Genomic DNA, 24,845 nt, shown 5'->3' with positions numbered 1-24,845 from the left:
AATACGAGATCAAGTGCTCATCCTTCCTCCACCTCCCCTCTTGTCCGGCGAAGCCTAGTGGCGTAGACCCTACTGCGTCGCAATCCCAGCCAACCTGTTACCCTTCTTCGCAATATAGTAAGTCAACAACCCCAAACGACCCTCATCAACCCCCTTGAACTCCTGCCAGAATTCCGCCTTACTCGGCTCAAAGACATCGAATAACTCACTCGCCAGATCGACATCCACTTTCCTCACTTCCGAATCTGCATCGTTCAAAAACCGAGCTGTAGTCTGTGCGAGTCGGGACTTGCGTTCTGGACCGAGATCGGCATCCCTGTCAGACTTCGATTTCGTGACGAGTTGGCGGAGGATCGAAAGAGCCATGGCGATCATTCGAGGTGACTCTTCGCTGCTTTCGGGGAGGAAGTCAAGGACTGCGTCGATACAACTTTCGTAATTGGCGTCTTTGATGATTTCGTCGGCGGTGCGTTGGATGTCTGATGTGACGTGGCTGTTGGCGTCTACTGCGCTGCGCACTGCAAGGACTGTAACGAGAGCTTTGGCGTGCCAGGCTGCCGCGTCCTTTGGGTGCAGCGCAACGAGAGCTCGGAGCACGCTCAATGCTTGGGCTTTGAGGCCGGCGAGTTTTGAGGGCTGCTGTGCCAGTTTTGAGTCTTGGTCCATGGTTTGTAGGTACTCGAGCAGGACTGTCATGAGCTCATCGTATTTCTTGCCGCCGTCCCAGATGTCGCCCTTGTATTTGACGAGATCTTGGACGCGGCGGAAGCCGTGTGCATCCAGTGCCTTGGTCCTGATGCGCTCGATACCAGAACTTAGTAGTCGCCGGTTTCTGACTACCTCTGCCCGGTCCTGAGGCGTCGAACTGAGGGGTGGAGGCCGTACGCCGTTCGTTTGAGGTGGGCTGTTAGGACCATTGCTGGAGCCAACGCTTTGTGTAGGGCTCGTCTCTCTGACATTCTCGTTCAAGGGGAGTTCGCCCAGGACCTTTCGGTCATCTTGCGCGCCGGGCTGTGTTGTGCTCTCGACGAATGGATCTTCGTATATTTGCACTTCATCAGCAGCCCGGACACCGTTCACGTCGTCCATTGGCCCTCCTGAGCCACTAATGGTACGTTGCGCCTCGGGCGAGAGCTTGCCCACGTTCCGCGCTTCTTCGAACATGGCCCTGATAGGACTTCTGTATGCCAAAGGCGAAGGTGCTCGCGGCTGATTTGGTAGACTTGGCATGACCATGGTGAAGTTCTCTTCATCTGCCAAGTATGGGATGCCACTGTCCACGGACCTAGTCTCGCCGAGGCCAGGACGCTTATGGCCTGGAGAAAATTGGCCTCTATCGGTGATGCCTCTCGGCATGCCCATCGGGCGGTCGTCCTCCCGGAAGCTGCGTGCAGTTTCACTGCCTTTGCTACTAGGCCTTGAATCAAGTCCAGGCTGTGACTGCTTTCTTGACAGAGCAGGACTGTATCGGAATGGACTCGCTCGAGGGCTGCCGTTGGTAACTCCTGCTGTTTTGGCGGTGTTCCTAGCAGTGCCAGAAGCTGCAACAGATGCCTTTGACGCGCCAGTGTTCTTATCTGGGCTTCCAGCATCGCTGTCAGTTGCTGGTGTCGTTGGACGTAGCATGCGTCTAGAGGCATATGGATCGGCCGTTTGTGGGCGTGCAATCTCCGGTCTTCGTGGCCGCCGCACAGGGCCAGACATCAGGGAACTACCCTTCTTCGCAGTCGCTGCGGAACCGGACGCTTCCATCGTCGAAGCATTTGATTGACCAGACACTTGCCTGTTCGTGACCTGTGACATCTTTGAAGGTCCACGGACCGAGCCATTTGGAGTTGCTCGGCTCTTGACAGGCGACAGATCAGCCATGGCTGAGTTTGGCCGTGACGGCAGCTTGCCACCACTCTTTGCCTTCCTCTGCGCCTCCATGTGCTCACGCAATGTAGTTCTGCTTGCCGTGCCTCCAGGTCTCGATGATGTCGAAGCCGCCGCCACGGACTGGTGCAAGTATGCATTAGGATTGTTAGGATCTTTCTCAAGAGCAGCTTTAGCCTTCGGGTCCAATGCGCCCATGATCTTTTCCGCCTTGGCTGGCCATGTCTTTGCGAAAGTCCAGTATGTAGCTCGTGTGCTCTCCTTGACTTTGGGGTTTGAGTCGTCCAACCCCTTCTTGATGCACTTCTCCGCTAGCTCGAGACCACCAGAGCTGTCGAAGCTGCTCTTGTAGCTCGCTTGTCGCTTGAGGATGATCGAAAGCCAGCCTGTTGAGCATTGCCTTACTTGTGCATTTTTGTCCTGTGCAGCCAGCCAGATGTGTCGCATCATCTGGTTATGATATGTGCAGTTCTGAAAGATCTCACCAGCCGTTATCCTGCCGTTCTCCGCTTGAATATGCTTTGTGGCAGCGCTCATCTTGATGAACGACTGAAGCAGAATCTCAACATGAGGATCCATGGCAGGGCCGAGTGTCTTCGCAAGCTCTTGTATCAATTGACAGCCGTTTGAGGCCATGGTTGTGCGCAGGGAGTTTGCGATCTTCAGAATACCTTCTATCACACTCTTGATTCCAGCCATGAATGCATGATGATACTCACTCGGCGCATTGCCCTTCAATATGCGCCTCAGTTTCAAGACAGCTTTGTCTCGAGGCACCCAGTTGTGCTCGGTCTCCTTTCCTTCCATGTGTGGCAGCATATCGTTGAAGATGTCTTCAAGTTCTCTTTGAGAGTGCAGGTATATGGGATCCATCGGCACGGTCTCTTGCGGCGGCGGCTGCGCAGCCTCGCTCTTCAGGATTTCGTCTAGGTCCTTGTGCGCTGGCAACGATCGTGTTGAGGCAGCCATGTCTGGTGTCGCAGTCCGCGCTGGATTGCTCGATGTCGGCGGCCGTGACGCAGTTCCCTCCGCACCAATACCGGCCAGAATCTGGGTCGCAATAGCATGCCGCACCGAATATGCTTTCAGTTGCTTTTTCAGGTCGAGCTTGGCACCATTCGGCGCATCGCTGAATAATTCCAACACAACAGCTTTGGCGGCTTCTCGCACTGTCCCGTCCGCATCTTCCAACCTCGCCACAATGCTCTGTGTGTAGGACTTGAAAGGCATGCCTTCGTCTTTGTGCATCCGAGCCACCCACCTCATTCCCGTCTCCTTTGCGCGCACGCTGGACCCTCCAATAGCCTCGTCCCGAATGATCTCCTCGATGTCGCTCGTACAAAAGGGGTACAAGTCGCCCATTGCTTGCGACGCAGCCGCGCGGACTGGTTCGCGCAAATCACCAAGTCTTTCCTGGAGGGCTGGGAGGAGCCTCGGCGCAAGTTGTGAGATGGCATGGCCGCTGTTGTCCTGGATTTTGAGTCGCTTGACCAAGTGTCCGAGGGTCGATAGGGCAGTATTGAGCAGCGTCGAGGATGCCTGTTGTGAGATAGCGAGTTTGATGCAGTCGAAAATGGTGGATTGGGCGTTCTCGGGCACTCGATAGTGCTTGATGTCGGATTTGAGCGCGTTGAGCTGGTTGATCTTGACGTCGGTCTGCGCCGAGGGTCGCTTGAGCGTACTCAACAGAGTCGCTGCTTGCTGATCCATGGCGAGCGCGTCGTGAGCGGTGCAGGCCGTGGTCGAGTTGTTGTGACTGATCAGTGGGTAGTGTGAGCTGGCAGGGAGCTATCGATGGAGTCGCCGACAAACACGCGCGACGTCTCGTAGATCCGCACTGTCGCATAGGCAACCGTGCGTGGGTTTTACGGGTCTTGTCTCCGACGCACAGCAGCGGGTCACTTACAGATGCAGTTATGAACTCGGTGTCTTTTGCATGTCTATCGTCCCTGCTGTTCGTGCATGTGTTTGTTATTGCTCCTGCTCACCACACTGCCGTCGTTCCTGCACGATTTCGTCAAGTTGCCGAATAGCGCTGATGTTAAAGTTTGTGGTCTCCGCGAATCGCCAGACATCCCTGCATGATGAGGCCAAGAGGCGTCTTGGATCAGCCATGCGAGGGATACGGAGTGTGAAACCACACATTCACTCCCATTTGAACACATCACATATCTGAGCAGCATCGAGATACAGTGACTCACTGTCCTCTGTTGTCGGATTCAGATCCCGAGTAGCTACTCTGCCAGGCCGAGCAAGCATAAGAAGGCCATCAAGCCACAGGGTCACGCATCAAGATACTTACCGACCAATCTGCTCGTAGACAAGATCTGAGTATCCTCGCCGCCTTATTGCAATTCACTACTCAAGCATGCCTACGATTCCCAGGCTTGAGAACGCCACATCTCCCGAGCCTTCGACACTTCCAATCCGTAAACACAAGTTCGAGTGCCCGAAGCTGCGACTACAGCTTCACGATGTGAACCACGAAGGCTCAGCAATCTTTCTGTCAAATATCAAAGCCTCAGAAGACTTTGAGACTCAAGTCCAAAATGTGCTCAACCTGCTGTACGACGTCCCTTCTGCGCATCGACCAGGCACAAGAAGCGTAACTTTGATTCTCCGGGAGATGGATGGTGTTGCTTACACTACTGGCATTGATCTTGATGATGATCACAAAGAGATCCACTTCAATTTAAATTACATCAATCGAACTCGACCGGATCAGAGACACGAGTTGCTGGGTGTCGTCTGTCACGAGCTGGTGCATTGTTTCCAATGGAACGCGGAGGGAACGTGCAATGGTGGGTTGATTGAAGGCATTGCAGACTGGGTGCGACTACGAGCTGGGCTTGCAGCCAAGCATTGGAAGCGTGAAGCTAGTGGGGACTGGGATGGCGGCTATCAGCATACTGGCTACTTTCTGGAGTGGCTGGAGCACAAGTTCGGACCTGGTACTGTCCGGAAGATCAATGGATGCTTGAGGAAAGGGAAGTACGATGATGATCTGTTCAAGGAGTGCTGTGAAGGGCATAGTGTGAAGAAGTTGTGGAAGGAATATGGTGAGTCTCTTGAGAAGGAGAAAAAGAAGCATGATGACGAGTCGAAGGCGCAGGAGGAGATCAAGAGCTGCTCTTGATCGCAAACGTGCTCCGAGGGCCAGCATATTTATGAAGTTGCACATATGACTGCTTCTCGTAATAGCGACCGAGATCATTGAATCTACTCATATATCGTGTATATACAGATGTCTAGACTCTACCAATCAGCCTTCTCATCAATGCCACGCTAGATTTAATCGCTGTGGGCGAAACTCCAAGCAACATCGGTGGATACCCGCGACTCACGACGGGCGAGGCTGGCCTGCTGCATTGCTGCGCATCTCCGCGCCTGGGTGGCCCTGGCCGTATGACTGCTGGCGTTGATGTTGCCAGAGCACGCCCGACTCGCCGTGAGTCACATTCCTCGTCTATCGTCAAATTCCACGACCACGTCGTGTACATCCTTCGTTGCTTCGTAATATCATAAGACACATTTCTTCCATTCGCTGATCGCTGTAGTCATGGGCTTGGGTTGAAGACTTCCGGAAACAAGCCCCTCAACTCCTCCAAATTCTTGATCTGATGATCGCAAGCTGGCTCCGGAGGCGACTTCGTGCCCTCTTCTACTAGATGCACTGTCTTCAGACCGTACTTCTTTCCGCCCACACAATTGATTGCTGAGTCGTCGACGTAGTAACACTGGGTTGGATCTTTCACGCCCGCTTCCCGCATGGCCTTGTCAAACATGGCGGGATCCGGCTTGCAGAGCAACTTTTCCGCTCCGTAGTCACAGTATGTGATGCCTTCGAACTGATCCTCGATGCCGAGAAGCTTGACGACTTTCTTTCCGTGATTGATATATGCGTTTGTGAAGAGCCAGGGCTTCACCTTGGTGCGGTCGATATCTTGCAGGAGTTTTCGGAGTTGTGGATCGGGCTTGATGATGTCGTCTAGAGGGAGAGCGTCGTCGACTTTCGCGTTGTACTCGAGAGGGTCTACTTTGTGGTGGCGTACAAGACCTTCGATGGCTAGACCGTAGTCTTTGTAGTAACGTTGATGCAGCATGGTGGCGTCTTCGGGTGATAGGCTTAGGTGTGTTTGAAAATAGCTATCAATTAGCACTGACATGTGCTCGTGAATCTTGTAAGATTTCGGATAGAGGCAATTGTCTATGTCGAAAAAGAAGACGGCCCGCGAGTCATCTTGTGTGGTGCCGTTTGATATGCCGTTGGAAGTCATTGCGTTATGCGAATGCACAGATGAAGCCGCGAGGAAGAATACGTTTGTCCGAAATAGATGTCAATTCGGTTGAAAGAGAAAGAAGTGAGGTCTTGTGAGAAGGTGTGTCGTAGTCACATATATGGCTCGGAAGCGCGTGCTTCAGATGATTCGTTGGTGAAGCATCCGGCACGGGCCACCGCCTTTCTCGGATACTCGATCGCGCTTCTCCTTTGTATTTTGCGTCTTCTCCGACACAACACCAGACACCACATCAGCGGTCGCGCTGGGTGTCGCCTTTCCATTCCACGCGCGACAGATTTCTGATGACCATTGCAGCACAGTCGATGTTACGTTCCCTTTGTAGACCCGAGCGTCCGAGGAGCAGCAGCGGTGGAGAGCGAAATGGCGTTGAACGCTGTCGCGCAGGGCATGAGCAGCACTGTACCATCGCCTGCTGAAGAGGAAGCCTTCTACAACAAGCTGCTCGGCCTTGCTGGCACTGTGGTATCAGGCAAGCATGCGCACTTCAAGCTCCCGCCGGCTGCCGTTGAGCAGATCAAAGCCAGCCTCGCGTCGCTGCACGCGCCAGCTCCCGGCGCACAGCACATAGCAGCAGAGAGCAGTCTTGCCAATGGCATAGCATACAGTGCGAACGCATCGACCACTAACACGCAGCAATACTCGACGTCTGCAGCACCTTCTCTGCCCGGTTTGCCCGGACTGCACGCATCGCATACGCCCTTCGTAAATGGCGCGCCGCCATCGCTCACCGAAGCCACCTCCAGCGGCCTAGATCCCATCTTCTTGGAGAAGTCGGCGGTCTTGATAAAAGCTGAGAACCAGCACAAACGTCAACACATCGAGCGTGATCTGCAAGCACAGGTTGTGCAGGGCAAGAGACCAGGTCGAGACGAAGGTGCGGAAGCGCCATCGCTTGACATGGGCTCCATACTTGCTGCTGCCGCTGCTCGCGAGCCTCACGTGTCCGGGCTGAAATATTCTGGCAGGGTGGGCAGCGAGGCGAGCTCGTTTGACACGAACGACTACTACTCGAGCCAGGTCGAAAGTGACTGGTCCTCGCCTCAAAGCGCAAGTAAAGGTTCTGACCGCGCAGCAGGTGCCCTCCCAGCAGACCTCGAGAGCCTCGAAGGACCTCATGCGCAGTCTTCTTATGCTCAGACTTCTGTCTCGGGTAAGCAACCTGCTGGCGCTCGTGATGACCCAAGCACTATCAACGCGTATTCTGCCCAGCTAAGGACTGCATACGAGATAGTGGACGATGATGAAGATGAAGAGTATACGCCACCTGATGTCCCTACCTTTGCTGGTCTAGAAGAAGATGGAGGAATGGAAGAAGGCCAAATTGGATCAGATGATGACGACGACTATGAGCCGGGAGAAGTCACTGTGGACAACAATGTGCCAACGCCACCCCAACCGTCACGACAGGTACAGCAATACTCTCCCAAGGTCATTCGTAACCATCTCACTCACATCGCCGCCCCGCAGCCCAATAGAGTCTCCCCACTGGCCGTGGCCAAAGGTCCCAACCTTGGAGGTGAATTGGAACTGGTCAATGGCCGCCCCGAGGTCGTCAATCACAAGGCCAACAATCGTCACAACCCCAACGTCTCGCGCGCAAGTACTGTTTCGCTGCAGAACGGTGTCGGTGTGAGCAATAAAAAGCGCCGAAACAAGAAGCGGAAGCGAGACATGGAGCAGAACCAGCCTACTGGCGGGCGTGCCAAGAAGAAGCGTGATAGAAACGCCGCGGCCCAGTCTCCTGCATATCAAGAGACTCGCATCAAGGACGAGCCTGTATCTCCGCCGCCCTTTGCTAGTGTCCCAGACGTGCAGCCATATGGCCAGTATGCACAACGACCGGCGCATTACAGACCAGCTGAAGTCGATCTCGTGTCTCCACGGCACATACCGCTTCCGCCTTCACCATATGTGCCTGACCCTCGATCATCAGGTCTGCGGTACGAGTATGCCCAACCGGCGTCGCCTGCAGTCGTGAGAGTGGCATCTCCTGCTGCGCTTCGACCAGTACAGAGGGATAATCAGGATCTTCGAAGGGTCGCTAGCATTCATTATGCACAACGACCGCCATCCCCAACACAGAGAGCATATTCTCCAGCACCGCAGCGTACCGTTTCCATGACCTATGGCGATCCGCGAATGCCCCAAGCACCTGTTGAGGTCCGATACCATGATGCACCTCGTGCAGATTACCACGACCCCTACAACGTGCGCCCTCAAAGCCCGGCGGCCATTCCAGTTCCGCCGCCAACGAGGATTGTCGTTGACCAATATGGCAACCAGTACTACGCAGCCGAGGCGGAGCCAGCGCCAGCACCACCGCCACCGGCGTACAGAGCGTCAGTGGCCCCAACAGACCGGCGACCGGCGCCTACGGATATTGGCTACGAACGAGCGCCAAGTCGTGCTGCGGCATCATATGCTCAGCCTGCTTATGAAAGAGTCGACGCAAGCATGGCACCTCCACCAAAGCGACGAGCTGTGGAAGAGCCGGCTGTGCAGTACGTGGATACTAATGGCTATCCTGTGCCTGCGCCGCAGTACCACAGACCAGAAGTGCGGTACATGGAGGCGCCCACTTCCCCTGGATATCAGCAGCCGCCGCAACCTCGATATGACATGGCACCTCCGCCACCTCGTCCCGCACGTGAACAGACATCACCTGTGTATGCTGAGCCGACGTCGCCAGGATATCCATCGACAAGGAGTTACAGTGTACGACCAGAAGCACCTGCTGCGCCGCAATATGCCCGTCACGCCAGCGTGGCACCACAGCAATATGCTCGCCAGGCCAGTGTTGCGCCACAGCAGTACGCCAGGCCCGACGCACTGCCCGCCCCACCAGCACGAGCGATGAGCGTCATGCCTGGGTACGAACAACCCCGTGCGTACGCGCAAGCACCGCAGCCTGTAAGATACGTTGATCAGTATGGTCGAGAGATAGTCTATCAGACTGATCCTAGACCGCCCGCGCCGCCGGAGTACAGATACCAATAGGAGGGGTATAGGATGGGTGAATGGAGACAGTTGCGGGACCGCACGCTTCTTGGCAGTCTATTGATGTTTGCATACTGGGGGATATTGTATTGAGATCATGTTCAAGAAAAGCGAAGCATTGCATATTGCACAGCATAAACTTTGGAGAGGGAATTGTACGAGCAATTGGGCATGTGTAAACAGGCACAGACACGAATCCGCGAATTTCGGGTGCCGTGTACTATCACTTTGTAATTCGGCACGTAGAATGAAGCGGTCTTGGGACTGCACACTGGTCGTGGTTCCACAGATGATGAACATGTTCGCTAATGTGCCTTGGAGGCGGCGCCAACTCCGATGCGATAGACTTCGGCTATTCGTGTACGATCTGCCGCCAGTGGGTTGGCAGAGAGAAATAGTGAGGTCTGTAGCCACGCCGGCGCCCGCATCGCCTGCAGCTCATGGTCAATCTAGACTTTGATTTCTACGTTTCTTGTCAAGAAGCGTGTAATGAACATGTGACTGGGATCATGGTCTGTACCATGTTCTAGACTGGGTCTTGGGCCTCTTCAGGACAGTGCGCACGAGAGCGGATTGCTGGCTGGAGATCAACTACTCCACAGGTTCCGACAGCTGCGAGCTGGACTCGACGACGAACCCGCTCGCGCTCCCACGGTTGTGTGATTGCTTAGCCAGACTGACAATGCATGCCAATGTTGTTCGCCCTGTCTCTTCATCTACGGGGCGCATGCACAGTGCAAGGATTTGGCTCTAGATAATTGCTTGGGTCGCTGTTTCACGCCTCATCACGTGTGGATTGCCGTGCCCGGACTTCCATCCTCAGTCTCAGACTTCGAGCTTTCACAACACCACCCCACGACCACCACACCACACCGCCCATTCCCCCGATACCCCTTTGCAATGTCTGCTCGCTCTTGATCGAGTGCAGTAGCGTTGCGTGTTGTGCTTTTTCCGCCCCCAGTCCTCCCTTCACTTCTGCCTCGCCGGCTCTTCCCCCAGCGCGTACCCCCGGGGCTTATATTGTGTACCTGCGCCTGTTTCAACCAACCTCTCCGACCGACATTCGTTCCTCCGCCCGCCGCTCGACGCGGTGTATGCACGTAGAACATGCATAAGATCTCCAACTTCGTGAGCACCGGCCATGCTCGCAGCGGCTTTCCTGGGATGGGCTTCACGAGAGGGCAGCCTCAGCACCCGCAACAGCAGCATCAACATGTCTCGCAGGAACACATGCTGAATATGGGCAAGCGGACGATGCCCGGTATATCCGCGAGCCCAGGTCCTGGCATGCCCGGCCACCTCGTGAGCCTCTCCTTCAACGTGCCTTTCAACGCGAACCTGCCAGGCCCCGACAAGGACGATGTCCTATACAGCAGTACAGGCGCTTTTCAGAGATGGACACACCCGGACGGTGCGGCGGGTGACGTGCCCAACCACGCCCTGCCGGTCCACACGCGTAACGTGGAAACTCTGCGCAGCTTGTGTAAGCAGATAAGCGAGGGCAGCGGCGAGCGACTACATGCCACAGTCACGTCCTCCAAACCCAAGCCGATCCCAGGTATGCAGCGAGGGCCGCTCTCGGCTCTGGTCACGAATGTGTGCATCTCCGGTGAGGCTGAGGTCGTGCACAAGATGCGGGCAAAGATCTTGAACGAGACACCAATCACACTAGTGAGTATGGAGCTACTTTGTATTGGCGAGTGGTGTGGCTGACAGGACGATAGCGATGTGAGACTGTCGATATTGACCGCGAGATCGTGTTTCCCAAAGGACAGGAAGGAGCCCGAGCGGATATCCTTGAGCACATGGACCAGATTGCCGATCAGACGAAAGCAGACATTTTCCTTCTCGAGTCCAAGTCAAAGCGCAAAGACTCGGACTCGATCAGCTTTACTGGCAACATGGAGAAAAGCATGGACAACAGGCTGCGGATACAAATCTATGGCGACAGCGAGAGCTCAGAAAACGCAAAGACAAGGCTATTGATCATGATTGATCAGATGCTCCAGCGTCTAGTAGACGTCTTCCGGGTGGAATTGTCTCTTCACAACCTGATCTCAGGCCGGCAGAGGAGAAACATCAAACTGATCGAATCAGCTACGGGCGCTGCGATCTACTTCCCGCCAATGTTCCCAGCAGTGTTCGGCTACACGCCGCCGGGTTCCATCCCACTACGCACCCGAGACGATATCATCATCACCGGCGATAGCATGGACAACATCTTGCAAGCCAAGAAGAGACTGAACGACTTGGTGCAGGGCACAAAGACCTTCGTGAAAGACGTGCAGATCACAACGAGCAAAGTGGACAGCATTCTCCTGGAGCGTTTGGACAAGGTCAGGAAGATCATCGAAGCGAATGGATCTTACGTTCTGCTGCCGCCGCTTGGGAGCAGTAGCGGTCTTCTTCGCGTGCAGGCTACGGACATTCTGAATGTGGAGCGCACCGTCCGCGAGATTATGGGCCTGGCTGGACAGTTCTACAGTGCTTCATGGTGGGTAACACACCCGGATCCTTCCCAGCGTCAGCCGACGCCCTCGGACGTGCGATCCATGCTCCCGGATATCTGCATCAACAGCGGTGCCGAGATTACCTTCGAGAAGCTCAACTTCCACATCAACGGTAGCGATGATTCCGTGAAGGCCGCCATGTCCATCATCAACGTCTTGCCATTCGTCAAGAAAGCCCAATCGACTCTCCGAGTCAAAGTGGAGCTTGCCAACGAGCACAAGGAGTTCGTGAGTGGCAAGAAGAACGGTAAGATCAACAAGATCATGAGCCAAAGCAACGTTCAGATTGTCTTCGATGGCTTCAACGAGTACAACTTCTACATCGACGTCCGCGGAGCACAGTACGAAGCGACGAAGAATGGATTGGACCTCGTTGAGCTGGAGATGCCGGCTTCAATCTCCTTTCATGTTCCAGATCAGTACCACAAGCGCATCATTGGCATTGGTGGTCAGCACATCCAGCGCATCATGAAGAAGTATTCTGTCTTCGTCAAGTTCTCGAACGCAATGGATCGTGGAGGCATCGGCAAGGATGATGACGATATCAAAGTCGACAATGTCATCTGCAGAACCCCTGCACGCAATGCTGACAACCTGGAACTCGTCAAGCAAGAGATCATGGATATGGTGGAGAAAGTTGATGCAGAGTTTGTGTCCGAGCAGGTTCCTGTTGACCGTCTCTATCACCGCGAGCTTGTCGCACGTATGCAGGAGATCGAGGAGCTTGAGAAGAAGTGGAACTGCAAGATCACGTTTCCAGGCACTGAAGCTGCTAGCGACATTATCACAGTCAGTGGTCCTGAGTGGCAGGTCCCACAGGCTGTTGATGAGTTCTTGGTAAGAATCCAGTTCCTGTAAGTACGCACTTACAATGGCTAACCTTTCTTGCAGGGCATGGTGCCAGAGACTCATGAGATCGAGTTTCCGTCTTCCAAGGAGTTGCGCGACTTCCTAAGCTCGAACGAGTTCCGCAACGATACTGCGCAGAAGCTGAAGGATCAATACGTAGTGGAGGTTTCTGTCAATGAGCCGAAGAAAGGCAAAGAGGGTGACAAGGAGATCCTCTTCGAGCGCCTGGTACTCAACTACACGCGCAACAATGCCGGCGGACTCAAGGATGCCATTGACTTCCTCTTGCTCCCACTCATTGGTCGTGGTCTTGATCAGAAGGCTGTGAAGGGCGCCATCCCACGACCAAAGTCGGATTCGTTCGAAGACAACATGCCATATTTCGAGTCTAAGCTACTGCAACGTGCTGAGCCCTCGGTCCAGGACTCCCCCACTCGGAGCACATTTGGTGAAGAGGGTGGGTCGCGCTCCATCTTTGACAAGCTCAGGAAGCCAAGCAGCATGGCATCTTTCACCTCTTTCATGGATCGCCGGAGAAAGACTGGGTCCAACTCTCCGGCCTCCATGTTCCTCCAAGGCTCTGGAAATGCATCCAAGGCGTCACTCGTCAGCATGGAATCCCGCGAATCTGGCTACCGCAACCCTTGGAACGATTCTGGCATCGACCTCGATCACGATCAACAGAACTGCCACGCCCACGCTAACAGCTGGGGCTCTATTGGCGGCTCCTCTCGCCCCAATACCTCTTCGAACTCACTTTCTGGTGCATTTGAGACGAAGTTTCCTTTTGGCGTTAATGGTAACGCTTCAACGAGTTCACTTAACACACCCATGATACCCGGCCTCGGAGTGGTACCCAGCTCTAGCGCCGTCGGTGCGCACGAGACCAAGTCTGCAAGTAACGGCGACGTGACACCCAAGTACGATGCTCAAGCCGATGGCTCGGCTTTGAGTAGCGGGAAGGGTCCCTCAACGTCGTCGGAAACTCCGCAACCACCGATCTCGCGCCCGGCGTCGACCAGTGCTGGTGCTACAAAGACGGCCACCGCGAGTACCACCCCTTCTGGATACCCGGCCCCTATCGGGCCTCCGCGATGAAATTCTTGCAAAGTTGTTGTTGAGAAAGCAATACACGAACTACTACTTACCACACTTGCTGTTTGGGGCGTTTTCTGCTGCTTTCTAACTTTTGATATTGCTGTTTTCTGTTTTTGCAACCAAATACCCATGTGCGACGTATACGGGAGAAAAGAAAAAAGCTATGCTTGATATGGATGCTGTTGAAAGTATGTTGCGCGAGCAAGCGATATGATAAGGCGAAAGAGAAAACATGAAAGTCGGGTCGGGAATCTTTGTCTGCGCTGCTGCTGCTGCTGCTGTCGTCGTCGCTGTGATTGGCATGAAGGAGAAATTGCGAGGATATACCACTTTGCGTGTTGTTGTCTGATGGGTTTTGATTTTTTGGCGGGCGGCGGCAAGGCGGGTGAGGAGTTTTTTGTCTTTTCAGGTGGTTGTTGTTGTTTTCGCTGTTCTGTCTGGGAGATGATGGGAATGACGGTCGCGGTGGGTACATTTTCTCCCCGGCAGATGACGAGATGAGAGGATTCGCACTCCTGGCAGCGGAGGCATGAGGTCGTGGTAGCGTTTGCTCGCGATGCAACTTTCGCGGCTTAGGGATTGTGGTCCTCTTTCTGATGACGATGAAAGCAACAACAATTACAATAACACATACAGACAGTGGATAGACAAACGGACGCATCTTACCTTTTGACATGACGGTCAGTCCCTTTTTCTCTTAGTGAATTATATTCAGTGCAGGACAAACCATTCTAATCTTGCTCCAAGCGAGCTAAAAGTGATCCGCCCAGTTGATGAGAATCAAATGAGCTTAAACTCCTGTTTTCTTGACTGAATCTGCATCTGTTTCTATTTTCTGCTCTATCATGAATCCCACGCTCACACACTGACTGGTATCATCACTTCATGCCTTCCTCATCGTCACCCATCAAGTAGTCTTTCCCTCAACGCCGCGCTAAAAGCAAAATTCTCCTCCAGTAACGTGATGCTGCTGCTATATGTACAGCCACCTAGTCCCAACTCACGAGCTGCTCGGCTTGGTGTTCTTATTCAGAGACAAATGTCTTGGGCCATGTTCATGATGTTTCCCCAGCTGTTCTTCAGGCACTCCGCCAGGAAGGTCTACTGTGGAGATGTGCTTTTGCTCGCCCGACGCTACTGTCGGGGAACTACTCTGGCCTGTTTCGTTGCCTTGAGGCCGTTGGTCGACCCACAGAGGCTTTTTATCGGATGTGCCATCCGTTGTAGCGGACGAGGCGATTTCGTGTCGGACGCTGTCTTGGGTGGGTACGCTTCTTGTGTTCGTTGAAGAGGTTGCAGGCATGTTGTTCGCGCTGCTATGAGCTGAAGAAGTGCTTGAGTTCTTCGAAAGACCTTTGCTCTGGCTAACGTCGGCTGCAGTAGTTTCTTGCAAGGCCTTGCCGTCAGGTCCAACACTTTGAACTGTGTCGCGCTCGTCTTTGACATCATCCTTGTCGCTGTTTGGATCCGTCTTCATACTGCTAGCGCGGCTGATGTCTGCACTTGCCGAGTCTGCTTCTCGCAAGCCTAGCTTCTTCTCAATGTCATTTGAGTGTTTATCATTTCCGCCCTTCCAGTCCGCAGGCCTAGCTTGAGGAATGCTTTCTGTTGATCCTGATGGCTCTGTCACTGTCACAGCAGGCTTATTCTCCAGGTCGACTGCCTTCCAGACAACTTGGATTTTATCAAAGCACTTTGTTCCTTTTCGTGAGGAACCTTTGATACCGTCCATGGCGTCGAAGTCGATGGTGAACGCGCCACTGTCATCAGGCTTGCCATCTTGTTCAGGTCCGTTGCCTTCGAAGAAAGTGTTGAACCAGACATGAGCAACAGATGTGACCATTGTGAATCCACCATACTTGCTCTTGTTCCGTCTTTCAAAGTCCACGTTGACATCAGAGCTGGGCAGGACAATCCTCTCCTTCGGAACGAAGACCACATCTCCGCCGCTTCGGTCATCGTCATCTGGTTTCCTCTCCTCAACAACCTCTTCGGCCTTTTCTGCCTGTTTGATTTGTTTGCCAGCGTCCGCAGCAGTCTCGGCCTTCTTCTTGCCCATGAGTTCCATAGCGACATCTGCAAATCCAGTGTCCTTTCTGATCTCCCCACGTATCGTCTTTCGCTCATCCTTGTGGAAGGTATGAAAGCACTTGATAACCTTGCCTTCGTCCACGTATCCTTCGATGCCGATTTTGACGCCATCCCTCAAGCCCCAAACATGCAGCTCGACAATCTCGGTTGGTCGGTCCACATACGGCTTCTTCCCTCCCTTCGTCCATCGCTCCACATACATAAGCGTTCTGATCTGACTGGGAATACTGATTCCATTTCCAAAGCCAGGGCGCATCCGTCGATCGGTAAATCTCTTCATGGCATCTTCTCGAGCCCATCCCTCCTCACTGATCAGGTATGAGCAGGAGATGGTGCCACTGCGACCCTTTCCAGCCTTGCAATGCACGACAGCAACTCTGCCCTCCTTCTCCTTGTCTTTGAGCCACTGCTTCATGCTCCCCATAATCAGCGGCACGAGCGCGAAGGGCGGCGGGTGGTGATCGGGCCATGGGTAATGCCGGATTCTGCCATAGACCTCCTCATCGGGATAGCCTGTACCCTCTGCTCGAAACTCCCAAATCGACCAGTTCTCCTTGTGCTTGGAGTCGAGGAACTTGACAAGATCCTTGAGTGGGTTGCGGTATGCGAGTTGCGGATATGTGCCCGAGGGCCCGGAAGTTGCAATGATGTTGTCGGTGACATAGCACAGATCCAGCCCTGCTTCGTCGTGTCGCGCACGCGGACTGGCCACGATCTGGCGAAGAAGGTCCATGCTATACTGTAGTACAGCGGTCCAGTACAGTGTCAGCACGACATGTTCCAGCGGCTTAAAGAAAGTCGAGTTGCACTGGGGCTATGCAGGAACATCAGGACCCTGTTCGATGACGTTGAATTCGGTGAAGGCGAGCTGCAGCAACTTCGCTTCCAGCCAAGCTCCGCAATTCTTGTTCTCTACACTTCGAATCTGCACTTTTCTTCCATGCGCCATGACCTAGTGGGAGCGGTACTGTTTGCACAGCCTCGTGATCTGCGAAGACCTGACCCGGCAATGAATACAAGTCCTGCAACCCATTTCAGCGCCTTGGACGCCACAGACATCAGTCGATCAGCCTAGACGAACATGTTCACTTGCCAGCGATCAGCAGACTTCTCGCGTGGTCGGAAATGGCTGCCGTAACTGAGCATTCAGAACAAGAGAAACAGGAGCGGCTCGATCCGGTAACACATACACTACACACAGTTCCTACTTGCACGGTGGTATCTATATTTTTCTGTTGATGTCTGTTTTTGATCCTCTAACATCTTTCCTTTGCAATGCTTCCATTTCGCTCATGCTGATTTTACAACAAACTGTAATCGAGACCTAGGAGCGTCTCGCAAGATGCTGTCTTAGCTGCCCGCGTAGATCAAATATCCCAACTCAAAGTGGGGGCCAACAAACAATACTCGGAACCAGCCGAGCATAGAGTGTCCTCTTCACACTTGAACAATATCCTCAAGCCAATGGATGTCGCTTCCTCCTCTTGAATATTGAATACATCACGACCAATCCAACAAGCATCGCAGCAGCAACCGATCCTGAAACGATTCCTGCTATTTGTCCCGCCCGCGTGTTTGTGTTCTGACCCGCTTGAGCCATAGGATCATCTGTATTCGTAGCACCGATCGTTGAAGAAGTCATCGTTTTCGTATGTGATTTATCCGACATGGTGCTCGTCGTGAACGTTGTCAAGAAGTCACTCGAAGTCGATGTCCCGAGGACGAACCCCGTGCCGGTCGATGTTATCGTATATGATGGCTCAGTGGCTGAGGCCGTGGAACCAGAGCTGGTCCATTTGCCGTCGTCATATGTCTGTGTTGACGACCAGCTCGCTGTTGCTTCTGCTTGTGTAGATTGCGGTGATGAAGCAGCAGGTTGTGGTGTTGTCACTGCAGCAGCATCGACAAGTGTCTGCTGTTGCTGTTGTTGATTCGAAGTAGCTGCCGTCTGCTGAGCCTGAGATGTCTGCTCAGCTTGCGTCGTCGGCTGAGCCTGGTTCGCAGTCGACTTCACCCGGGTAGCGAGATACGGTACATCGTTGTCCTGCATGATCGCTCAATTTGGGGGGTCGTGATGGCAGTGATGAGTGGTAATCTGGTGCACGGCCAGGCAATATGAGAGAAAGATTGTCAACAATGTAGCGAGAAAGCAGCAGGACATGGCGATAATTGCACATGTCTGGTTGTTTGATTGACTTCATCAAATTCTCTGTTTTGGGACTGGGTTGGAGGTAATTGTGCGGTGAAGCTTAATGTGCGACATGAGCCATAACTTAAACTTCAGTATGAAGGTTAGCTGTCATTGGCAATTTCTGGAAGACGAGCTGCGTGATGAGACTGGAGATGAGTCTTGTCATGTGCACAAGAGTGTGGTTTCGGGGATGGAATAGTTCTAGCTTTCGTGTTCGGAGGCGAATGGCATCTGGGATATTCCTAGAGCATGAGCACTGATCAATTCATGCCGGAGTAGTGTCAGTAGTAACAACTGTGGTGCATGCCATCTCTTTTGTGGTAACTCATACAGCGCTTTGTCACATTATTCCTTCATCTGTGGGCAATCATGTGCATTTCCCGTAACATCAAGTCAAGGTAGTCGCTTTCGAGGTTTTGATTGAAGTCTACGGCTCCATTCGCTTCACATCTGTGCGAAAAAGGGAACAGCAGCGACTACCATTTCTGTTCACTGCGTCCATCCACCTGCGCCAGACCGTAGCCAGCGAGCACCGCAGAGCCAAGTCATGTCTAGCAGGCCACCCAAACACCTCCGATGCAAAACCACAGACCAGGTCGATATCGTAAGACGGTACATTCCAATACTCTCCATCTATCGGTTGGACTTGGCCACACGCTCCAACTCGTCCTTCTTCTTGATGGCGTAGCTGTTGCTGCTACCCTTGGCAGCGTTGATGAGCTCTTCCGCCAAGCACTCGGCGATGGACTTGATGTTGCGGAAAGCAGCCTCGCGGGCACCGATGGTGAGAAGAGCGATGGCCTGGTTGACACGGCGGAGAGGAGACACATCGACGGCTTGACGACGGACGGTACCAGCGCTTCCAATACGGGTCGAGTCTTCGCGAGGGCCGCAGTTGACGATAGCGTCAACGGCGATCTGGATTGGGTTCTGGTCGGTCATGATGTGGATCTAGATGTAACCCGTTAGTGATTCCGTTCTCGGAGGTATTTCGTGAACTCCGTGCGCGATGCACCGCATGTTCGCATGTGTGATATGACGTACGATTTCGAAAGCGTGAGCAACGATGCGCACAGCCATGAGCTTCTTTCCGTTGTTGCGGCCGTTCATCATGAGCGAGTTGGTGAGACGCTCAATGATGGGGCATTGTGCCTTGCGGAAGCGCTTCACAGCGTATCGGCCAGCCGAGTGGGAGATGTAGACTGGCTGTCTGATTTGAATGTAATCGCTGTGATGTCCCTGTCAGCTTCCCTTCTGCTATTGCCCATTGCCCCATCGCATCACCCATTTCGCATGGCGTGTGCGTGTGCGGAGGTGTTTGTCCGACGTACGTGAGGGAGATGTCGCGGATCTCGACATCCTCGTAGCTCCACTTGTTGAAGAGCTTGGTCTGCCCGATGTTCTCGACAACATCCTTGGGGAGGACGTTGTAGTTTGGCGACTGCTCGACCTCAACCTCGCCGTCAGACATCTTTGCGGTATTCGACTGCTCCGGGGGGCGTGATGCTGCGAGAAGGAACGTCTGCGAGACTGTCGTATTAGTATGAGTGGTCGCTGTCGTGTCGTGGATTGCGCTGTGTGCTCACCGGCAGAGAGTGCGCTGGGTGTTGGATGCCTTCTCGTCGGGTGAACAGTAGCAGTAATCGGAAGTGTGGTCTTGTCGAATTGAGTGTTCGCGCCAAGCCGCACAAACTGGAACTGCACGTGACCGGCAACTCCCAACTCCGTCAAGTCACACTCACGTCCACGCATTCAGACTTTGCCAGGACGTCACAGTCATCCTGCAATCATCGAGAAAGAGTCCGCGGCGTAACAATGGGCTTTCTCAAGCCTCGCACGACGCTCAGGCTCAGCGAGTTCGAAGTGTATATTCCGCCCGTCGCATGGTGAAAGAATATTGACCATCGTCGCACCCTCATGCATTAATGCATAGTGTTGTCGCTTCATGGCAAGAAGCACAGTAATAACAGCGAAACGCTGATACGGTGGTACTGGGAGCTGGTGTCGCTGCTGCAGCGATATGGATGTCACTACGTGCGCCACAGCGGTGAGATCTGCTGAGACTCTGCAACAGCAGATTTGCCATTGCACCAACTGTTATTGTCTCATGCAGACATCTCTAATGGCATATCTGATGGACCTCCAATCGTTCTTGCATGTCTCTTGCCTTGCAAGATCATGCAACTGCCGAGTTTGTGCAAAGGCGCTCGTGGCAAGGACCGAGCTACAATGTTGGCAAGGGGCCCATGACAGTCGATCATCGGAAGGATGTGGTATGGAGCGCTTTCCCATCAAGACTTCACTTCATCAGATAGCTCTCTGGACACGACATTATCAGCGAGGATGGCAGAAAAATCGGCAGCCACATCGTCCTTGGCGGAGCGCCGTGGTCCGCTCAACGTCGTGATTGTGAGGCATCAGGCTGGAACGCGAGCAGCGGAAGCTGACGGCACATCAGATTGGAGGAAGCATCGCCAGCCTTATGATCGGCTTCCTGCTCAAGAAAAACGGACACAATGTTACCATTTTGGAGCAATCAACCACTTCCGTACGAGAAGGCACAGCAGCTGGAGTCGGCCTGGCATTGCACGTCAGGACTTTCTTCGAGGATGAGCTCGGAATCGACGGAAACGTTCTAGGAATACTGCACAAGGGCTTCGAAGTGCTGGACCAGAACCTCAATGTCAAAGCCTTCATCCCGAAGCCGACTCGTGTCACAAGCTGGGATTGTGCCTACTATCAGCTGCGAGCCAAGTTCGATGGACTTAAAAGCAGTTATGTCAAAGATGCAGAAATGATCGTGACCAAAGGCACCGCAATCTACGAAGTAGGCAAGAAAGTTCTCAACGTCGAACCAGAGGGGAACCGCATGGCGACTGTTGTCGAGGACATCGCTACGGGAAAGTCGCAGCGCTATTATAGCGATATAATCATCGCAGCCGATGGCGCGAACAGCAGCATCCGACGGCAACTCAATCCCAATCTTGCACGCGAAGAACCTGGCTACGTTCTCTGGCGCGGCACAGTAAGAACTGGCGATCTGCCCCCTGACACCCGCGCCACGTTCGAGAATCGCGCTCTCGTCTGGGCAGGCACATACACCTACGCCATCACCTACACCATTCCAGGCGATGACGGATCTCTCGAGCCAGGCTTCAGCCACATCAACTTCGTCTGGTATACTTGGCCTACCCATTCCAGCGCAGATGACATCTTAACCGATACTACGGGCCACCGCCACCGCAGTACAGTCCCAAAAGGCAAATTACGTCCCGACATCTGGAAAGCCCAAGTCGAAATCGCCAAAAATGTCCTCCCAACAAAACTTTACGAACTCGTCTGCCTGATCGAAACCCCTTTCGTCACCAAAGTTACATCTATGTGCGCGCCCAAAGCAGCGTATCTTGACAACAAAGTCTTTCTCATCGGCGACGCTCTCACTCAAGCTCAACCAAACAATGGCCAAGGAGCGAACCTCGCTGCGTTTGCGGCAAAGGGTCTAGCAGAAGCTATCGGCAAAGTAGATGATCCTGCACCAGTTTCAAGCAAGAAAGGCCATGTTTCGCCATTTGTCGATGCGGAGAAAATCGCCAAATGGCAACGGACAGTCCTGGCGACTAATGAAGTCGTTCGCGTGGATTCAGTCGCATTTGGAAGTCGCTATCTGCACACTCGATTTTGGACATTTTGGAGGTATCTCCGGGTGTGGTTGTTCAGGTGGTGGTATAAGAAATTGCTTTGTAGAATGGAGTGATTATGCTTATCGGTGCATCCATCGTGATTGGAACCTGCTATGTGGATTGGGCAGCCATCTCGGATTTGTGCGCGTTGGGATATTTCAAGATGTGAGTGTGAGGGAAGATGTGTGTAGTTACTCTGTAATTTCTACCTGTCAAGGTCTAGTTAGACAAAACGTTTCAATGACATCTCACCTTTAGAGGTCCTGCTCAACCACCTGCAGCAAAATGAATCTTGCGTGAGATTTACAGGCAGTAGACCGCATGCTCACGTAGCAGCCCTTCACGATGCACAAACGCAAGCTCCGTACGGAGAATCGCAACCCTCTCCTTCCCGCTCGGCTCTTTCGGCTCCAAGTCATACCTCCAACACAACGCCACAGTATTCCACCTTTCTCGTACGTACCTCCATCTTACATTTCCAAGGATCACGCGAAAGGAGAAACAGAAATTCAAAGCCAAGAAGACTCCAAGAAACCTGGGACGCGGAGAGCCGAAGCCGCGCACCTTGACATAATACTAAGCTGGAACAAGGAGTACGAGCACGTATTGCTGACATTCCCTGTTGTGCCTGACCTGAACAGCGGATTGGCCGTATCCGTAGCCGCACTTGTACGGTGAAGCACGCCGTACCATCAACTCAAATCGCCGGGCGTCGGAGCGTTGGACCAAAGCAACGGGTTGCCTTGCAGGGAGCGGTCAGAGTCAGCAAGCAAACGCATCTTTGGACATGATGCTGTGTACGCAAATGACAGTGGGGTCTCAGCCAGCTGGCTTTGAAGTTAGAGTCACAACGCGGCTGAGAAGCAGAAAAAGGCAAGAGAGGTAGACCTGGTTGGGGTCTCATATAGAGCAAATGGCATTTCATCTTTCTATCTCACACATAGTAAAAGGCAATTGAAACATGAACGCTTCCATTCCATTCCATGCAAACACGCCGATGAAAGTCAAGGCCCGCAAGCCAAGTAAAAGAGGTACTTTTCAGTAAAGTCCTGCTGGTGTCACAAGTATTTTGTGATGGGTATCGAGTGAGGGCACAGGTGCCGTCAAATTGACCAAGAGTCCAAGGTAGTGAGGGAGCTATTGTCCTCCACTAGATAGCTATACTGTTCGCCGCATTGTCAAGTTTGGCGAGTAGTACAGCAAGTCCAGAGTCAGAGGTCGAAGAGGCAGAGGCGGAGGCAGAGCAAGAGAAGAAAGTTGGTGACGTGGCGAGTAATTCAATCGGGTCACGCCTAGGCAGACTTGTGACTGGATAGGCATTGACCTGGTTGAAGTTGAAGTTGACTGGCTGACGGTAGCCATTGATGTTCAGCTTGCTGAAGTTCTCCTCGGGAATAGCAGCGAGGTTGACCTGCTGCTGCTCGGGTTGAGGCTGTGGGATCTGAAGTTGCGATGCGTCGAAGTTCAGAAAGTCCGGCTTCATATCCTGCTGGGGCTGTGGTTGTGGTTGAGGTGCCTGATTGGGCTGAGAAGTGGGGACAGGTGGTTGTTGCTGAGCCTGCTGCTGTTGCTGTGCTCGTGACTTGATTTGTGAGTTAATCAAGGACGACGGGTCATTGCTGATGTCGTTGATGAATGGTGTGAAAGCAGGGTGACGGAGCAGAGTCTCGATGAGGCCGCGATAGCGCTCGTTCTCCTGCATCAAAGCCTGGTTTTCTTGACGGAGAGTGTTGCTCTCCTGAGTCTTCATGGCAACTTCGCCTTCGAGTTGACCAATGTATTCTGTGAAAATGTTAGTGGGTGTACTGATTGTCGAGCATCTGGAAGTCTTACCCTTTCTGCGTGAGCGGAATGCACGAGCGGACACTTTGTTCCTCAGCTGTCGGCGCTCCTTACTCGAAAGCTTCTTGCCTTCATCGGATGCGAGAAGACGCTCATCCTCGTCCATCTCCTCCTCATCCTTCTTCATGCGGGCAATGTGGGGAAGCACATCAGAAGGCGAGCCACCGTCCTCGGAGCTGCCAGCATTGTTGTTCTGACGCATTTGGTTGAGAAGTCGGGAAATAGACTCCTCCACGTGAGGCTCGGTGACATGAGAAGCGCGCTTGCCATGTTGCGAAGAGCCTTGGCTGGGCTGTGCAGGATTGGCAGCTTGGCGGTATTGGGCCTGCTGCGCTTGCAGTTTCATCTGTCTCTGCTGGAGAGCTTGAGCCTGGGCAGCTTTCTGCATGGCGGCCTGTTGCGCTTGCTGCGAGTGCATGCCGGGCCACAAACGGCCAACATTGCTCGCTGGCTCCTGCCCTCCAATGCTGTTTGGATCAACAAAGTTTGCGGATGGTGAGTCGGTCGGGTAGAACATGGATTGCTGTGAGTTGAAGTCCATTGTCATCTCGGAGTCCATGTCGAGGCCGGAGTTCCAGCCAAAGCCGGAGTTGAAGTCGGTGTCGATGCCTGAGTTGAAGCCATCGAACATGCCAGGTTGCGGCATGTTCGCCAGGCTGCCTACAGGGAGGCCGACTTGCTGCTTGAACTGGCCATAGTCGTGACTGGGTCCATTGAATTGCTGCTGTTCCTCCTTGTCGAACGGCGACATGACATCGGCGCGCGACGTCGAGGCAGTGGTCGGCGAAGCGCCGTTTGTGCCGCTGAAGTCGAAGAAGCTGTCCATGTCGAGTTGTTCGGTCTTCAATTGAGGCCTGCTCGTCATGGCAGATGGTGCTTCCGTGGCCTCAGGTAATGCTTGTTGTGGTGCCTTATCAGCGGGCGACCGAGACGCGCGTCACACTAATCGGGGAGCCGCGAGGTTTTGAGCGGCGGGCAGGCGCAGACGGTGGGTCGAATGGGTCGTAACGAGCGACTGGATGATTGCGATGGTGGTTTCGAGGGTGTTTCAGCGGGTTGGTGGTATGTGAGAGTGGTGAGAGGACAGACAGAGGGTGTTTGTTGGGTGGGCAAGGCTCCTGTTCTGCGACTTGCTGCGCCCCTTCGTATGCGGCCTGGCGTGCCGGAGAGTGCTGAGGAGTGCCGATCCTCCGTGACGACGGCCAATTGCAGGCCAGCTCCCGCCCGGGAAGGCGCCGCCGTCTCACCAAACGGCTGCTATTTCGCGCTCGTCAAGAGCACATGGCAGCGTCAGCCAATGCGCATTTTTCTTGTCGCACTGCACGCCAACAACCCCCACTGCGAGCCCTGTCGTGGCAGCGCTGAACACTTCAAATTCTCACAAACCAGCCCGTTTGGGCAGTCCTGTGAC

At 53.6% G+C, this 24,845-nt stretch overlaps 10 protein-coding genes across 10 annotated transcripts; 4 read left to right on the top strand and 6 right to left on the bottom strand.

The window, feature by feature from the left end:
* Positions 1-69: 69 nt before the first annotated feature.
* Positions 70-3,585, bottom strand: CKM354_000030200 (uncharacterized protein; the record flags this gene model as incomplete). Its single annotated transcript, XM_044795387.1, has 1 exon — positions 70-3,585. The coding sequence occupies one exon, from the start codon at positions 3,583-3,585 to the stop codon at positions 70-72; it is 3,516 nt and encodes a 1,171-aa protein (XP_044651322.1).
* A 658-nt stretch (positions 3,586-4,243) lies between these two features.
* CKM354_000030100 (uncharacterized protein) lies at positions 4,244-5,011 on the top strand (the record flags this gene model as incomplete). The annotated part of the gene is made up of 1 exon (XM_044795386.1): positions 4,244-5,011. One exon carries the CDS (start codon positions 4,244-4,246, stop codon positions 5,009-5,011), a length of 768 nt encoding a protein of 255 aa, XP_044651321.1.
* A 421-nt stretch (positions 5,012-5,432) lies between these two features.
* On the bottom strand, positions 5,433-6,152 carry CKM354_000030000 (uncharacterized protein; the record flags this gene model as incomplete). Its single annotated transcript, XM_044795385.1, has 1 exon — positions 5,433-6,152. One exon carries the CDS (start codon positions 6,150-6,152, stop codon positions 5,433-5,435), a length of 720 nt encoding a protein of 239 aa, XP_044651320.1.
* Positions 6,153-6,536: 384 nt separating this feature from the next.
* Positions 6,537-9,173, top strand: CKM354_000029900 (uncharacterized protein; the record flags this gene model as incomplete). Its single annotated transcript, XM_044795384.1, has 1 exon — positions 6,537-9,173. The coding sequence occupies one exon, from the start codon at positions 6,537-6,539 to the stop codon at positions 9,171-9,173; it is 2,637 nt and encodes an 878-aa protein (XP_044651319.1).
* Positions 9,174-10,280: 1,107 nt separating this feature from the next.
* Positions 10,281-13,630, top strand: CKM354_000029800 (uncharacterized protein; the record flags this gene model as incomplete). The annotated part of the gene is made up of 4 exons (XM_044795383.1): positions 10,281-10,844; positions 10,898-12,520; positions 12,575-13,509; positions 13,585-13,630. The coding sequence occupies 4 exons, from the start codon at positions 10,281-10,283 to the stop codon at positions 13,628-13,630; spliced, it is 3,168 nt and encodes a 1,055-aa protein (XP_044651318.1).
* Positions 13,631-14,630: 1,000 nt separating this feature from the next.
* On the bottom strand, positions 14,631-16,454 carry CKM354_000029700 (uncharacterized protein; the record flags this gene model as incomplete). Its single annotated transcript, XM_044795382.1, has 1 exon — positions 14,631-16,454. The coding sequence occupies one exon, from the start codon at positions 16,452-16,454 to the stop codon at positions 14,631-14,633; it is 1,824 nt and encodes a 607-aa protein (XP_044651317.1).
* Positions 16,455-17,177: 723 nt separating this feature from the next.
* On the bottom strand, positions 17,178-17,771 carry CKM354_000029600 (uncharacterized protein; the record flags this gene model as incomplete). Its single annotated transcript, XM_044795381.1, has 1 exon — positions 17,178-17,771. The coding sequence occupies one exon, from the start codon at positions 17,769-17,771 to the stop codon at positions 17,178-17,180; it is 594 nt and encodes a 197-aa protein (XP_044651316.1).
* Positions 17,772-18,545: 774 nt separating this feature from the next.
* On the bottom strand, positions 18,546-19,383 carry CKM354_000029500 (ribosomal 40S subunit protein S5; the record flags this gene model as incomplete). Its single annotated transcript, XM_044795380.1, has 3 exons — positions 18,546-18,863; positions 18,957-19,140; positions 19,244-19,383. The coding sequence occupies 3 exons, from the start codon at positions 19,381-19,383 to the stop codon at positions 18,546-18,548; spliced, it is 642 nt and encodes a 213-aa protein (XP_044651315.1).
* A 685-nt stretch (positions 19,384-20,068) lies between these two features.
* Positions 20,069-21,666, top strand: CKM354_000029400 (uncharacterized protein; the record flags this gene model as incomplete). Its single annotated transcript, XM_044795379.1, has 3 exons — positions 20,069-20,185; positions 20,295-20,321; positions 20,371-21,666. 3 exons carry the CDS (start codon positions 20,069-20,071, stop codon positions 21,664-21,666), a joined length of 1,440 nt encoding a protein of 479 aa, XP_044651314.1.
* A 1,076-nt stretch (positions 21,667-22,742) lies between these two features.
* Positions 22,743-24,299, bottom strand: CKM354_000029300 (uncharacterized protein; the record flags this gene model as incomplete). Its single annotated transcript, XM_044795378.1, has 2 exons — positions 22,743-23,374; positions 23,426-24,299. 2 exons carry the CDS (start codon positions 24,297-24,299, stop codon positions 22,743-22,745), a joined length of 1,506 nt encoding a protein of 501 aa, XP_044651313.1.
* Between the last annotated feature and the right edge of the window lie 546 nt (positions 24,300-24,845).

This window comes from Cercospora kikuchii (genome assembly GCF_019650295.1).
Source record: "Cercospora kikuchii DNA, contig_00001, whole genome shotgun sequence".
NCBI classification, from domain to species: Eukaryota; Fungi; Ascomycota; class Dothideomycetes; order Mycosphaerellales; family Mycosphaerellaceae; genus Cercospora; species Cercospora kikuchii.
The sequence above is the reverse complement of the archived record's forward strand: the minus strand, read 5'-3'. Positions and strand labels throughout refer to the sequence as shown.